At 42.7% G+C, this 14,743-nt stretch overlaps 1 protein-coding gene across 1 annotated transcript; it reads right to left on the bottom strand.

The window, feature by feature from the left end:
- Window positions 1–10,996: 10,996 nt before the first annotated feature.
- On the bottom strand, window positions 10,997–14,483 carry mgat4c (mgat4 family member C; the record flags this gene model as incomplete). Its single annotated transcript, XM_079163274.1, has 3 exons — window positions 10,997–12,153; window positions 13,573–13,720; window positions 14,355–14,483. 3 exons carry the CDS (start codon window positions 14,481–14,483, stop codon window positions 10,997–10,999), a joined length of 1,434 nt encoding a protein of 477 aa, XP_079019400.1.
- Between the last annotated feature and the right edge of the window lie 260 nt (window positions 14,484–14,743).

Raw genomic sequence — 14,743 nt, 5'->3', positions numbered from 1 at the left:
GGGAAAGGCAGCTTGTTGTTAGGCTGCTGCTTACTTTCAGTTTAATTAAGGTTTACTGAAATTCAAGGGTTTCATTTATTTCCTTTCTTTCAGCAAACTTTTTGTTGGACATTTTTTTTGGACTTCTGGTCATCGACCTTGTTCTTCATCATCCCATTTTTAAGTTTGAGTGCCAAACCACCTCATCTGCTCTTTACATGGGGTGGAGGCACGACAAGTACAACACTAAAATGATGGTAGTACTTGATACTAGTAGTTCATGGTCCTCGTCAGGTTTGATGATATTGTCCTTAACTGACCATATTCTAACATTAAAAGAAACCAGTTGCCACGCGGTCGGCCCTGAGCTGTCCGGTCTTCTGAAGTTCTGGCTGCGTTGGTCCGTTGGTGCTCCAGCCTTGGTTATCGGCATTAAGACAGAAACACACGACCGCTGTCAGGCTTTCACAGTCTTCCATACATCTTGTTGATTATTTGTCTTGAGTTAATTAAACACAATGTCTGCTTTGTTTCTTTGGTAATGGTCAATATTGAAACACTGATGCCTCCTGAAGCATCCTGATAGAAGACAAAAGACTTGGTCGAGGAAACACATTAAATTAAGCTTTGTGTGAATCATCGCAACTCTTCTTCTTCTAATTTCTTACACCACGACAGCTTGTCATAAAATTATTGCTCATTTGTTCTCGTATATACTTTTACTGCCATTCTCTGTACACTGGCGGGACTTAAGCATGCTGTGCACTGGCAACACACACATTTAAATAAAATAAATCTCCAGAACAGAAATGTTTGTTTCATTTTATGACATATTAGAGTCCAATGTTTTTGCAGAGTGAATTTTAGATTTCTCTTCTTTTAATCACTCCATAAATCAGAAAATACTGTCAGCAGCCTTAAAAGAGTCCATTCTCGCCTTGTTTTTCAGATAAAATGTTTTCTAAATCAGGCTAGGTATGAAATATGAAGAAACACCTCAGAAAAAACCTTCAGAATAGAAATGAAACTGTAAAGTTTGGATGTAAGTGCTACTGAAGTGGAGCTGAAACCTCCACTTCAGTAGCACTTACATCCAAACTTTACAGTTTTTCAGACTCTGAGGAAAAAGTGAATCGGTGAATATGGTAAACATATAAGTAACAGATCACCATGAAACATTTTTAAATGTTATGATTAGATATGCTATCTAATGCTAACTGTTTGTGAATTCAGGAGAAATCTACAGACTCAAAAAGAGAGTGTAGTAAACGAAACACCTAATTGAGTATTTTTGATATTTTCTGTCTATTAACTAGTGAAAAACTTTTGCCTGTGGTGTAGCCCTTTAAAAAACAGACAATGAAGGAATCTACAATGAAAGCAGCTGCTACGGTCCCATTGTTTTGGACCCAGAGCTGCACCGTTTTGAATGAGTTGGAGGTGATGGAGCGACATGAACAGTGCATGTGGGGAAGTGATGAAATAAACACGTGAACAACGTTCTCCATATCAAGAAATAAAGCAAATTATTTGATTTGGGTGGATATTCTGTTATTGATAAAAACAGGATTGTGTGAGTCTCGTTTGAGGCCAGAGTCGATGATTACGTTAAGAACTGTGGCATCGGGCTTTAAACAGTGGACCAAGGAGGTCGTTATCAATCTGATCTCAGATTTGGTCTCATTAAGCAGGAGAAAGTAATCAGACACCCAACTTGAATGAATGTCTGCTATGTAATGATGACGAGTTTGGAGGCTGGTTTTGTCGTTAGGCTTTATCGACGGGTAGTTGTGTATTGTCGGCGTAGAAATGGAGCTGAATTAGAACAGAATTTGTATTTACGTCCGTAACTTAAATAACTTAGAAAACTGTTTTTTTTTAAGCCAAGCCATGAAGCTTTACGTAACCTAACCAAGTAGTTTTATTGCGGTTTTGTTTGGTTTCAATTTACAACGTAAAACAGTCAGTGAGAATGCAGTGAAGCTGTCTGGGAACGTTGTTTTGTCAGAGACAGGGTTGGGCCTTTCAGCTCATCAACGTACGAGTATATATGAGTAGTATATTGATTGGAAACACAACTGATGTGTCCGTGGTTAACGTGTCACCGACAGAATTCAGAAACAGCCTTGAGATGCTGGAAGAACGATCCGGCATCATGTGACAGAGGGAACAACAAGCCCCGTTATGGAACTGCTGGCACTCCAGTGGAGCTGGTCAGATCTCATCTACGTCTATTTGTAGCTGCTGACAAAACATGAACACACATGCGAAACACATGATTGAATGGCTCTGCCTGTACAAGCCAGCCGTGCAGCCACACCTCCGTTGTTAGTGGAGAGGCATATAAAGCGAGGCTGATTCCCACAGACAGATCCCCCTCTCTGTGGCATGCCCTGACATTATAAACAGGCTTCATGAAGAAGACGAGCATCAGTAATTGTTGCGAGGGGTGGAGGGACAAGCAGTCGGTGCGGCGGGCTGATTGTGTCTCTTCGCCTGCCTCTGATAATTAAAATGACTCAACCTCCCCCTGTTCCAGTCACAGTGGTGGCATCGCAGAGGCAGCAGCAGAGCTGTTATTACTTGTCCTTCAGCTGAAAGGATCGTGTTGGCCAGTGAGCTGAGGGCTTTTGTTCTGACAGCTGAAAAATCTGGTGTCCAGCCTGGTCGGTTTTCTAGCAATGCGCCCTGGGAAATGAGCTATCTAAGCAGCGTATGCAAGAAACCCTGACATTAATCTTTAATTAAGGCCTTTACAATTTTGGACGACATGCCCGGGAGTATGAGAGTTACTGTAGGGGATAGATATGAGCAGCGGGGAGGGCCAGGCAACACATTATATCTTGTGGTGAGCTCATTTTGTCTCATCAAAGTCAAGGAACCATTGATCTGCAAAGACGTTGCCTGGCTTCTCCTTTCAGCCGTTTGGATCACGAGACACACTGTGAGGTAAGCTTGGCATTGAGATGCTCCAGTGTTTGTCTTTTCCTTTTTTTTTTTCTTCCCGAAAACAGATAACAATCCCTCGAGGCAACGGCAGCGAAACATGTGCGGCGAGGCCGCTTCGCTTTCTACACGATGATCCAGATTGCTATATATCCCACAGTTTCTGATGGGAGGATGTCTTCTGATAACTGTTTGCTTGAATACATCAAGGTGACTGCTTTGTTTCACACATTGTTTCCCCCCCCATCTGTTTTCTCGGTAATTGGTTGTGGATCTCTTCTCGACAGAGCCAAGTGATAAACCTGCTGGTAGAAGCAGTGTGAAGCTGAAGCTTCTCTTGTGTTGTGACGGCTGCTGCCTTTGTGATGTTCCACAAAAAAAACCCCAAGACACAACCTGTTTCATTCAGGCTGAAGATTTCACATGAAAAAAGACAAGTCTCCTATGAAACAAAATGGGACTTGGGTAATTGTTTTGATTACTCCTTCCCCCTGTTCCCAGTGGGATGAAGGCTTCGGCAAAGCTGAGAGTGGAGGTTTAGGGAAGAAGGGACTGAGCAAAAGTGGAAGCACATCTCCCTGTGGCAAGATTTGTTCGCTGGCACAAGAATGAGAGACAGATGGGAGGCTGGTGGTGGGGGTAGCAGGAGGGGTTGGGAGGGGGGTCACACCTTTTTGAGGCAAAGCAATTGGGAGCGATTAAACCCTCATTCGCCGTAGGGACGATCCACTACGAGGAAGGAGCTGGCTCCAACAGCGCCTGCAGCACTGCTCCTTTTATCTCCACTCCTCGTGAAGACCCTGTAAATGCCATGGGAGTAGTTAAAGTGAAGCACGCCGTGTTCTGCTGGGCCGGTTCACTGTTAATGTTCAGCATCATGACAGCAGATGAAAGGAATTTCTAAGATTGTCTGCACCACTGGAATGGATCATCTGTGCCATATGAGCGCGGCTTAACCCGCGTAATTAAAGTCGTGACCCACGCAGCTACACCTCGTCCCTTGTACCACGTGGAACCGGCTCAATCCCCCGTTCTGCACATGTGCAGATGCCACCTTTACATAGCTCTGATTTTTCCACCGCCCGGTAACAAATGATGATTGAATGCTAACGTGCTTTCATCCTCACCCTTTGGACGTTTTCATTCCAGATTTGGCAGATAAGAATACGTCCTTCTCCTCTGCCATCATGAAGCTGGTTCAGTAGCCGGCGGCGCAGGTTGGCTCGGGCCTCGCGGTGTATCCACCGTAACTGGCTGATCATCAGCCCGAGAGCACCTGCACCCTGAGAGGCCCCTCCATCACCGGTAGACACACAATCACAAGTTCCTCGTGAGGTTATTGAGTCATTCATCACCTGCTTCATGTTTCCCTGCCTTCAGCTTCGCTTCAACTTCAATGTTTTTAAATCCCTGTATTTACGTCTGTTCATTGCACTTCTTTTCAGCTCTTTCAACACTTTTTTTTTAATCTCCCACACGTCCATTTCCCCAGCTTTGCCTCACCTCAGCGGATGCACCTAGCTCATGTGGGGTCTGTGCTGCCGGGTAAATGAACCATGTAACACACAAAATACACTCATCAAAAAGCCATTGACAGGCTTTGATGCTACACTGGTGTGTGCTTGAAAAAACACCTTGAGAAAGGAGAATCAAATCAAACGGGCAAGCGGTCATTGTTCTCTTTGCTGCACACGTTGCAGACGGATAGCAAATGATGAGGCGGAATAGAAATCACACCACGGAGGCGGATTCCCAGAGGCCACGAGGGCAGGACGGATCCGCACAATCCACATCGGCGCCCGGTGATCATGCGGGGTTTGGCCCCTGTGTAGGTACATGCTGGCAGCACCATGGCAACCACAGCAATTGATTGGCTGGCGTCCCCCCGCTGTGCACAGTGCAGGTCTTGTTATGTAGGATATTGGTTTTTCTACCTGCTACCCGAGCCTCTTCATAGCCTGCATTAGCTGTGGCTTCTCAGGTGCCCGGCCGTCATGTACGCTTACCTTCCGTTTGGTTCTGGATGACTTTGAAGGACGGGAGACGGGAGACGGGGGGGGGGGGGACGACGACTGTGACAAAACGCTCAAGGTCTCTTAAATGGTGTGGGAACTGTGAAAGCCTGAAGGTGTTAAATTAGACTCCAAAAGTAGCTTTTATCAAACCTGTCATAAAGCCTTTGATAACTGGGACTCTGTTTACAGATCCTATTTTCCACCTAAACTTTGACTCAAGTGTTTACATGTGAATTCTTCGTCCTGTTTTTTTTTGTGTTTCTTTAATATATTCACATTGTTGTGAATTGCAAATGTGCCAAATGCTCTTTATTTAACACCCAATTTGTAATTAGCACGGCACTGTGAACGCCCAATCTGTTCAATTAACAGATTATACGCTCCTCTACGAGTTGAAAGATTCTCTAAATATCCTGGTTCCACGAGACCCCGAGACGTCTAACAGCAAGAATTACATTGTTTATTTTAGTTTGGGGAAATGTTAAAAGTTAGAATAATTAAAGTACCATTTGGGAGCGATTGTTGTCAGCGTGTTTCCATTTAATTCTTTGCAAGTCAAACTAATAAATATAACATTTCAAGCCAAGTTTTCACCCCTTTACCATTTTGACTGTTTTTTTCTGTGGTCATTACGAGCTCTGTGTGACATTTATGTGTTTGGTAGTTCATTCTTGACACTTGTGAATCTAACAAAGTAAATGAAATGGCCAGAGAGCGATGGTGGAGGCGATTTATATTGATCAACGTTGGATGAATATAGCAAGAGAGAAAGTTTCACTGGGTGTGTTGGAGGACTTTCACCCAGGAGAGCGCTGCCTATGTCTCTTGTGAAACCAAAAGTAACCTTGTTACGATTGTTACTTAAGGGCAGTTGTGTCACCCACAGGACTGCTGTTGGTGTCCCACGTGAAACCAAATTAATGTTCACTTTTTTTACCGTAGTTTTTATAGGTAACTTCCGTACTTTACCGACACCTGTTACGTAACAAGCATACTTATTTTGTGTAGTAACATACTCTCTTAAACCCAAACTAAAATCTTTTCCCCAAGCACAAGCAAGTACTTTTGTTGCCTAAGTAGGGTGTTGCGTAAGTAAACCAAAAAAAAACAATTAAACCTGCGTCGGAAGTTTATTTTGTAAAGACACTATGCACAAAACCAGTGAAAACAGACGTTCCTGACACTCCTGGAGCTGACGCTAGAAGGTGACCTGGACCGTCACAGTTTGAAGCGTACCGTCACTGACCAAGCGCCGGTATTTGACGAGTTGGGAGTAAAAATGTGTTGATCTATTTAATCAGGCAATACAAAATATAGAGTCATTTGCATTGATTTAAAACTACTTGATCAACTAGCACTCCTCCAGAATGATCGTTTGTCCTCGTCAGCCATGTTCCCAGGTGTCTGACAGTCGGCTTTATATATCAGGAAATGTATGACCCATCTTGACAAATACACAAAGAACATGTTGCTTTAAAACAGTACAGTATCCCCCCCCAAGCACCATCCCCACACCTTCATTAAGTAGTCAAAAAAAAGAAGCAGAAAGCATATGAATATTGAAATGAATAATGTATGGCTTTTGCTTTTGGCTACAGCAGGATGTGAGTCAGACGGGCTCGCTCTCGCTGCGAGTTTCAAGGAACTGCAAATGCCAGTTAGGTTTTTTTTTTTTTTTCCTTTGAAATGTAAAATGTACACTGTATGTTCTACTTCTATTCATAAACGTTTTAAACGGTGAAAACGAAACATGTAGAGGCAAAGACGGAAGGACGACATTTTCGATTCAGGGTCATGTAAATAGTGTTTAGTTTTCCTCGAGGTATTCAAACCAATATTCAAGTCACGCTGCTCACGCACATATTCAACGCTCAGTGCTCTCTTGAGCTCTCTCGTACGCAGCTCCGTCTTAGCAGTCAATGCACCACAAAGTTGGCATCCATTTGTTTTAATCTAATTTCAATACAGTACAACATTTGAAATGATACGTGTAAAAAAATATATGTCATCTTACAATACAGTACCATTTAGAGAACGATGGAAAGTTAAAACGGACACAGAAACAACATCTTAACACACTCGCTCCACTTAACAATATACAGCACACGGGAGCTCCGAACCTGTTGTAAGGTAGTATCGGTAGGCATCTACGTACAAACCCAGAACAATTTCATTAGCAGAAGCTGAACAATAATTCATAGATCCCGACGTATAAAAGGAGTTTCTTTATCCACTGAAAAATTCTTTAGTTCATGCACTTTGTACATGCTCCACTGGAAGACCGCTCACATTTCAAATAACTCAAGGACCCACACATCGTATCACATTCATCACTTGCTTGGAGCTTTGGGGGATCGGACCCTCACAGCCAATATAATGAAACAAACTTAGACAGTTACCTTCCTGCAAGTGATTCACAAACCTCTGCCCCCTTTTTTCCATCACAGAGATTGTAATTCTTGACAAATGGACATGGAAAATGGTAATTTATTTGCTGAAAGTACTAAACAAGAGGAAAAAAAAAACATCCTTTAGTATTCAGTGAAATGTACAGTGTAACTGATCTTGTGCACGCTGTTCACTCGAGGCGCCAGTATGGATTGTGGTTTGCCAAACATGCTGCCAATAGCGAAGAATGCTGTGCTCAGCAGTTTGTCTGACATCCAGTTGAGGAATTTATGCGGCTTTTGTTGTTATCCCCAAGATGTAAATCTGTTCATAAATCTGCAGCGTGCAGCTCGTTTTGGCCGGCGTCTTATTTCAAATAAAGATCAGACAGCAATTTCTCCTCCAGAAATATCAGCCACGCAACACGATTGGTCTACTTGGGAGCGCGAGGCGTACCGAAGCCATCCATTACACTTGTAAAACAGCTAACTGCCCTGCGGTGAAATCATGTGTTTATAGCTCATAAGCAGGTATAATACCGGGCTGAATTGGCACCGCGGCGTGCGTCTCAAAGAATAGACGCACGGCAACAATTGCAGATTGTGTTTTCCGAGGATCATCCATTCAAACGAGACCCCCACCCCGCAGCCCGATCCATGCAGGTCACGGAATCATTCACCAAAATGAATAGCGACTTTCCAAGGGAAATGCTGAGGAAAAACAATGAGCTACATTGTGGCGGTGGTGGGGCATTCTAATTTCATTTCAGATAGCACATGGGGGATTTGCTGAGGAAGGATTTCGAGGTGCCGGTACAAGCCAATCTGCGAAAGGCTTTGATCTGTGACACTGAACAAGACCTTGAGGGAAAACACGGAACAGGTGGCTATCGCAACAGCTGAACAAAGCTTTACGGAACTGTCGCAGCATGCTTAATGACAATCTGCTTCAACCTCGTGTTCCCAAAGAACGTCGGCGTTATGTAAACATTTACCTCTTTATTGCATTGTTGAGGGATTCCTTGACGCCGTTTCAATGTAAAAACTAATCCGTCACTGAACGTTGCTCACCGACAGGTCATAATTACATGAACATGGAAAGTGCCCAAGGTCGTTTTCAAAGCACGGCTGTGAATTGCTCCGAGCAACACGGTGATCATCAGTTAATATGTGCAGTGTTAATTCTTGCAAATGTTTGCTGTTTAACACGAGGCAAGGTGGGGAATTTGAAAATGGATACATCAAAAGGAAAAGCTGAGCAAGTTTCCCCAGAGCAGTGGCAGACTGCATGAAGAGAGAGCAAAGATCACAGGGAGGCAACCATGTAGGAGCAGAAACATCGGAGTTGTGAGAGCGCAACATTGGGGGGAAAAGAGCGAATTGAGATTCTATAGCTTCAGGGGAGATGTTGTTTTGCTGTTGTGGAGCGTGAGGCAAACACAGACCAATTTACTGGGGGAAAATTGTGCTGTGGTGGGAAAAAAAAAAAAAAGAGAGAGACCTAAGAGCAGACCTGGCCCATTCTTCACTGTGCAATCTAATCTCAGCTCGTAGAGAAGATGGGTGAAAACAAACATTGTTCTCCTGTCAGCAGCCCTGACGGAACATACTGTAACAGCGCCAGCAGAGGAGCTCAGCCCACTCACACGCTCGCCTCTAACAGGGGAAGACGATTAAATCGGGAAAGAAGATTTGAGACTGCCAAAAAGTTAGCTGTGACATGATGAATATTCACGGCAGCGATGCCCTCTTGACACTTTCCTGGTGAGTATTCAATGAGGGAAATAGTTAAGAGACAAATGGGGACATTGAGAGAGAAATCCCAGCGCTAAGCTTTTGTTAAACTGCAAGTCACAATAGCTTTAATTGGACGGTATTTTCAAGGAGAACCTGTTTCTAAAAGAGAATTTAACTGCACCTCTTAATAACTATCCTTTTCCCACATTCATAGATTATAAATGGTTCATAATATTTAGAGGAGCAACCGTGGTCAATTATAATAAAATGAACAGAAGTCAGTAGTATGCTGAGATAAGTCTTCATCCCTCACTTGAAGCACCTTTGTCAAGAGCCTTCAAGACATTCCTAAATGATTGGTTCATTGCACCATCCGCTAATGGTGCTGTAGGGCGGAGTAATACGGGTACAAATGATTTCATGATATTGACAAACTGACACTGATGTATCACGATTCAAAATGATTAAACTGATGTTCAATCTACCCAGTTGCCAGAAAGAATTGCTGGCATTGTACATTTCTGCAAAGCACGGGAAGTGTTGAATGTCAACGTTTTTCAGCCAGAAATATGTTTCATTAATACGTTTCATGTCAACCTCGATCACACTTGCAGAAACGCACAAGGACACGTGGTTGACGTTGTTAAACGATTGGTTAAGAATCTAAAAAAAATATGTCACAATAATAGCCTAACGACGTAACTTATCAACTGCTACAACTTAACTAGCGTAAATAAATAACAACAATCTTTGGCGGACATTCTTGCGTAACAACAAGCGTAGAGTCAACGTTTACCTTTGGTTTCACAGAAGACACGAACAGCAGTGTCCTGGGTGAAAGTCCAGTGTTTCTTTGAACTCTCTTTGTTGTTTGTTATACTGTTTATTACACTACATAACTTTCAATAACTGCTCGATATATTACGTCACTTCCTCTGACTGAATGCAGAAACGTCCACGTTCAACGTATCCATTGTTTGCAGGAACGCACCATGCAATATCTTTTTCCTTGCAACTGTTGCTGGTTTAATGCAATGAAACGTGGTTCATGGTTACACTTAACACCGGCCAAAACTCTGTAAATGCGTAGCACAAAACCTTCTTCACTTCAATTATATTTAGCTTGGAACCATTTAAGTATAAGGCTGGTGTGATTCTATGTTTGTTAATGTCATCAAATCCCATGAAAAGACACAAAACCCTAAAATGTGTTATTCCCTCTGAGTAGTGTTGGACGTCCCTGTCTGTGGATCTTAGCCCCAAGCCCATTCACTTCTTCTGAAACGTTAATCTTAAAGCTATTTTCAGCTGTGGATTACCACACATTGGTGTTTTAATGGTGCATTAGTGAGTATTTATGCACAGCCTTGTATAAGGGCACAAGTGTATTGTAGTGAAGTAGCATGTCACCCAATGAACTGGAATGGCTCACTGACTCCAACGGAGGTCTATGGTAAAAAGGAATAAAACACATCGGACTTTGGATACAATACTTGTAAGTGGGATCAATTCATTGTTGGTTTTGGTCTTTTCGTAGGATTTGAACATCGGGAATGTTGTAAAACAATAGCATAATATGATTATATCTGTATAATATCACTAAAAGTTGGTAAAACACAACACTGAGATATCGCACAGCTCTCTGTTAAGGACAGATATCAAGATCTGAAATAAATAAAGGAACATTTAAGAAAACATACGTTCATGAATAGTTTGAGGTCAGCTGAACAGTCCTTAACAATGACTGTGAAGATGCTCCACTAAGTTTACAACTTGCAGGTATAAAAAACTATAGACTGATTAGGCAATCAAAATGAGTATCAATAAATACATATAAAATGAATAAATAAACCTGGAAATACATACATTATTAAATAATAATAATAAAAACCTTTGCCTCTAAGACATACTAAGAGTCTTTGTGTGTAGTCCTTATTGGCTGGGGGGTTGTGTAGTCCATAAACTTATACTTCTAATGATGAGCCACTCTTTCTGACTGGCTGTTACCACAATGCGAACACACTCAATGTCAAAGGCAATTTTGTGGTCTACATCTTGCACCTCAATGTTGCCATTTTTAAACTCCCCTAATGTGATGTAAGAGGAACACTGTTTCCCTTTTTTAGTCCCAACTACCTTCTCTCCGACCTCCAGAGCTCCGTGGTGAAGAATGTCATTCTGTCGGTCGTCGGAACCAGTAGCGATCTTAATCTTATTAATTTTGGTAGATTTGTTAAATACTATGACAAAGAAGTCTCCTGTGGAAGGAGGCTTCCCCCAGAAATACTCGTCGACGGTGCTGTAAGCCTTGGCGGCGTCGTAGTTTTCAAAGACGTTGATGTTTGTGTACATGCTGGCGGGAGGGTTGTCGGGAATGTCTATGGAGTCTTCCTCGAAGTCGTCGTCCTTCAGCTTGTTCTCGGCTCCTTTGTAAGAGGAGTAGTAGCCCATGTGCTGGAACAGCGAGGGCTTGAAGCGGATCACGTCCTTCTGGGCCAGCAGACCCCTGAAGTGGATGAGGAGCCAGTCGCAGGGCATCTCCTGGTAGAACATGAGGAGGAAATGAGCCAGACGTGGCAGGTCCCTGGAGTGGTACAGCTTCCCGATGTAGCCCAGCTTGGAGAACTCCAGCATCACCCAGTAGGAACCTTCCCTGGAGGTGATCACCTTCTTCAGCGCCGTCAGGAAGTTCCTGGAGCAGCGCACGTCGTCCTCTAGCATCATGTAGAAGTGAGAGAGGTTTGTGCAGAAGTTGAGGAGGAAAGCGTAGTCCACGTTCTGCTTGGAGCGGAAACGGACCCGGTCCTCCGGGTCGTTGTAGTTCCTTTTCAGCCCGTCCAGAGACGGATAGTACTCCTCTGGGGCCTGGATCACCAGGAGGCGTCCGGCTATGATGTGGTGGGCAAACTTCCTGGTGATTTCCTGCACCAGGTTCTCACACCAGGCCAGGTCAAAGTCTGCCAGGTGGACCACGACCACGATCTCTTTGAGCTCCTCGTAGCTGGACTGATCAAAGATGGACTTGATCGTCTCCAGGAGGTAGTTCCCTCTTTTTCTTTTGACTGACGACAGTCCAATGGTGAGATACTCTGTGAAAAAAAATGAGCATTTCATGAAAGCATGATATAAACTGAATTCTGTCAAATGACCAATTTGAAGTTTATCGTATGGACATACAATGTAGTTCTGGAGAAGATAAAACATTTGAAACTCAAGACTGTACCCGAGAAAATGAACTTTAGCTGTAATTTAAGCAAAAATGTTAATTCTTGACTTTGGGAATAGTAGTTTGAGAAAATAATGTTAACTCAAGTTCCCCTTTCTCACTTTTTCCACTGCTTTCAACCTAATTTGAAGATAAACAAAACATTTATTTGGCATTGTATGTTTCTGCAAACAAAGGATCCGGTGAATGACAAACGCACGATGACATGGGGTCAGTGTTGTGAAACATTTAGGTTTAAGCACCAATACTGCTTGGTTGAGGTTTGTGTTAAAAAATGTGTCTTAACAAACATAACAATTGAGGTAGCATAAAGAAATAACAACCACCTTTGGTGGACTTTCTTGCATAACTCTACTCATCGTTACGTAACAAGCAGCGCATCCTGGGTGAAAGTCCTGAGTTTGTTTGACCCATTGATTCACACTTAGTGGACTTTCTCGCTTGATATACTGGTTATTATACAGTCGCGTCTAGATGGTAACCCACAATTTACAAAAACTTGTTTAAGACTTACTGGCTGACAACCTATTGAACATAAACCAATAAAGGTCAATGCCTAAACTTAACTATGTTGTGAGTTTTACCATCTAGAAACGACCTTGTTATAAAACGTAACTTTCAATAATGGTTGTTCGATACACAGCATCACTTGCTCTGCGCATCCCTCTGTGTGTTACATCACTTGATCTGACCGATTACAAAAATGTTGACGTTCAACGTGTCCGTGCTCTGCAGAAACAAACAACACCAACCTTTCCCCTGGCCACTGGGCTGCTCAGTCTTTATCAGCGGATCTCCCCAACGTACATGACCCCCTGTTATCAAGTGACCAAAATCCAATACAGCCACGCCCACCCACTCATGAGTCGGACTGTAGAGGAAGCTAGTATTGTATTTTTAATACATTTTCCAATCAGGAATTAAATGCAAAATGCTTTACAGATTCATAAGCAGTGATTCATTTCTGTAAATAGTCCTGGAAAACATTTAACGGATAAGATCTTAAATTAAAGCTTTTTGCTCATTGTAAGTACAATATCCTGTTTGGTGACGAAACCAAGGTGTACTCGAGAGGAGGAGTGCTTATTAATTTTGAGGCAAAAAGGTCTCAATGGAGCAGTTGCATTTTATTGCCGCGCTTTCAATCCCCACGTCGCAGATTTTTAAGTTTTAGCTCTTATTCTCAGCTCATACTCACAACCACTGTATGACTTACTGTAACTCCCCCAAGCGCATGAAAACAGTGGATGTAAATTTCTCTTTAAACAAACATTAAACTTACTCTTGCGGTTCAGTGGGGTACCAGCGAGATAACGATACGTGACATTAATGGTTCCAGAGGAATTACTCAGGTCTCTGAATGTGTGAACGTATCGCTCTGCGCTCGAAGGGTGGACTGATGTTTCCCTGAGCTGCCTTTTATCTCCTTCCTGGAACACAACATGAAAAACACAACATAACTTTGTATTATGAACAAAGGAGAAAAAACAAACAAACATGTACAAGCTGTTATAACTACTGCAGAGAAGGGACAGGGAAGTCATCATGCAAATTTCAATTTCTACAGTGAATAATTCAAATGAAGGGAAAAACTTGTCTCGAACATCCTGTAGAAACTTGAGACAATATGTGTTTTGACGTGGCGGAGCTAACCCGTAACGTTTGGAGACAAAGGGAACCGTAAAGCCGCTACAGGCAGTTTGCATAGTCCAGCAAATGGATCTGAGAAAAGCACCCAGAGAGTCGGAGATGAGAACTATCTCTTAATAATTTAAATAACAAACACAGATAATGTACTGTGATCACCGAGTTTTGATGGCATCATGAATAAGAAATAAACGATGATTTCAACTTGGGTCCATGTTATAAAAAATTCAAACATGTTTCCTTTAAAACAAGCAAATGTAAAAGGGACAAGTGAAAGAACACATCCGGGTTCAAAGGCATGTTTGGTCTAATTTGTTTGTTCAGACTTTAAGAAGGAATACAAATACTAAGTGATTACTTCATCTAAGATTCTAATTCGGGAAACACTAAGAACATGCACGACTCAAATGTACTAACCAGCACGTAGCCGTCTTCGATGTAGAGGTTCAGGAAGAGGAGGAAGGTGATGAGGAAGCCGAGGAAGGGAATAGTCGAGCGTTTCCTCAGACACCTCATCTTGTCCAGGGATTTCCACACCAGCCTCATGCTGTACAAGCTCTCACTGGGATCTGCGCGAGAAGCACACGAGACACAGTTTGAGTGTCGGATGCCGCATGCCAATACATTTCCATTTTTTGTCAAGCATCAACAGATTGTGAAGGAATTCATTTTAGGACCACATGGCCGTGTATGACGTGATTATCTTCCACTAGCATCATAATCATTCATCAACAGACTTGTAATTATGTGTGATAGAGTTGATGTGCAGCCCAGTATCATGGCAGTTTGTGAAACAGTCACCAAAT

Source organism: Pholis gunnellus (genome assembly GCF_910591455.1).
Source record: "Pholis gunnellus genome assembly, chromosome: 7".
Taxonomy (NCBI): Eukaryota; Metazoa; Chordata; class Actinopteri; order Perciformes; family Pholidae; genus Pholis; species Pholis gunnellus.
The sequence above is the reverse complement of the archived record's forward strand: the minus strand, read 5'-3'. Positions and strand labels throughout refer to the sequence as shown.